At 55.8% G+C, this 1829-nt stretch overlaps 1 protein-coding gene across 1 annotated transcript in view; it reads right to left on the bottom strand.

Annotated features, from left to right (window-relative positions):
* DDOST (dolichyl-diphosphooligosaccharide--protein glycosyltransferase non-catalytic subunit) overlaps positions 1 to 1829 on the bottom strand; it is a 13362-nt gene that overhangs the window by 4822 nt on the left and 6711 nt on the right. Inside the window, exons 7-8 of the mRNA XM_018574868.1 lie at positions 1419 to 1567; positions 1159 to 1306 (exon numbers count right to left, since the gene is read on the bottom strand). Coding sequence (XP_018430370.1) covers positions 1159 to 1306; positions 1419 to 1567 — 297 coding nt within the window. The remainder of the gene's footprint in view (positions 1 to 1158; positions 1307 to 1418; positions 1568 to 1829) is intronic.

Below are 1829 nucleotides of genomic sequence, written 5' to 3' on the forward strand. Positions count from 1 at the left end.
GGGACGTTACTGGGGTCCCCCACTGACCACCAATGTAAGAGGGGACGTTACTGGGGCTCCCCACTGACCACCAGTGTAAGAGGGGACGTTACTGGGGCTCCCCACTGACCACCAATGAAAGAGGGGACGTTACTGGGGCTCCCCCACTGACCACCAATGTAAGAGGGACATTATTGGGGCTCCCCACTGACCACCAATGTAAGGAGGGGATGTTACTGGGGCTCCCCACTGACCACCAATGTAAGAGGGGACGTTACTGGGGCTCCCCACTGACCACCAATGTAAGAGGGGACGTTACTGGGGCTCCCCCACTGACCACCAATGTAAGAGGGGACGTTACTGGGGCTCCCCACTGACCACCAGTGTAAGAGGGGACGTTACTGGGGCTCCCCACTGACCACCAATGCAAGAGGGGACGTTACTGGGGCTCCCCCACTGCCCACCATGAAAGAGGGGACGTTACTGGGGCTCCCCCACTGACCACCAATGTAAGAGGGGACGTTACTGGGGCTCCCCACTGACCACCAGTGTAAGAGGGGACGTTACTGGGGCTCCCCACTGACCACCAATGAAAGAGGGGACGTTACTGGGGCTCCCCCACTGACCACCAATGTAAGAGGGGACGTTACTGGGGCTCCCCACTGACCACCAGTGTAAGAGGGGACGTTACTGGGGCTCCCCACTGACCACCAATGAAAGAGGGGACGTTACTGGGGCTCCCCCACTGACCACCAATGTAAGAGGGGACGTTACTGGGGCTCCCCACTGACCACCAGTGTAAGAGGGGACGTTACTGGGGCTCCCCACTGACCACCAATGAAAGAGGGGACGTTACTGGGGCTCCCCCACTGACCACCAATGTAAGAGGGACATTATTGGGGCTCCCCACTGACCACCAATGTAAGGAGGGGATGTTACTGGGGCTCCCCACTGACCACCAATGTAAGAGGGGACGTTACTGGGGCTCCCCACTGACCACCAATGTAAGGAGGGGATGTTACACACCCACTTTAATTTGGCAATGCCCCTTTAATAATGTAAAGTAGATCTTCACCTCTCTGTCTGGGGTACCCCACCCCCGATCCGCACACACTGGAAGAACTCCACATACCTTGCGCCTTCCCTAATCAATAAGCTTTGCTCCGCCATTGCTCTTACCACGAGGTCGGTGATGGTGTAAGCACTGGGAGGTTCCTTCTCCCCGACACGGTGATGGGACACGGCGCCGACTCTCAGCACTCCCTCCTCCTTGAACACCCAGCAGGAGATGGCCACCGCCAGCTCGTAGTTTCCGGTCTTCGAGTACCTGGATGGAGATGACACGAGAAGTCAGCGTTGTCCTCTGATCAATGTAGGACCGCGGATGATGTGACGTGTGCTGCTGGGAAGTGGTGGTGGATTTAGACACGCACACGTACCTGGAAGAGCCCGGGGTGGCTTTCTGCACGGCAGAGTTAAAGAAAGCGTCGCTGAAGAATTCCAGGGAGCCGCTGAAGACGACGCGGGCGTTGTTCCTGGCCTGGAGTCCGGCGATCAGGAGGGTGTTCTTCCCCACAGCGTGAGGATACTGCGCCAATAGAGAGGATATGAGAAACCGCAACACCAAGACTTCAATAGGAGCCGATCACACATTCACCGTCCAATCATCTCATGAACTTTATACCAACATTCACCGTCCAATCATCTCATGAACTTTATACCAACACATTCAGGATTCAAATAAAGTAATTTGACAGCTGTCACAGCACAAAAGGCAAATCATCCAATTAGGTCACCTCTTCTATTAATAGGAGAACTATAAGGGGGACGGGGGGGGGGGGGGTTTGCAA

The sequence above is a fragment of the Nanorana parkeri genome, unplaced genomic scaffold, assembly GCF_000935625.1.
Source record: "Nanorana parkeri isolate BGI_ZX_2015 unplaced genomic scaffold, ASM93562v1 scaffold3303, whole genome shotgun sequence".
Classification (NCBI taxonomy): Eukaryota; Metazoa; Chordata; class Amphibia; order Anura; family Dicroglossidae; genus Nanorana; species Nanorana parkeri.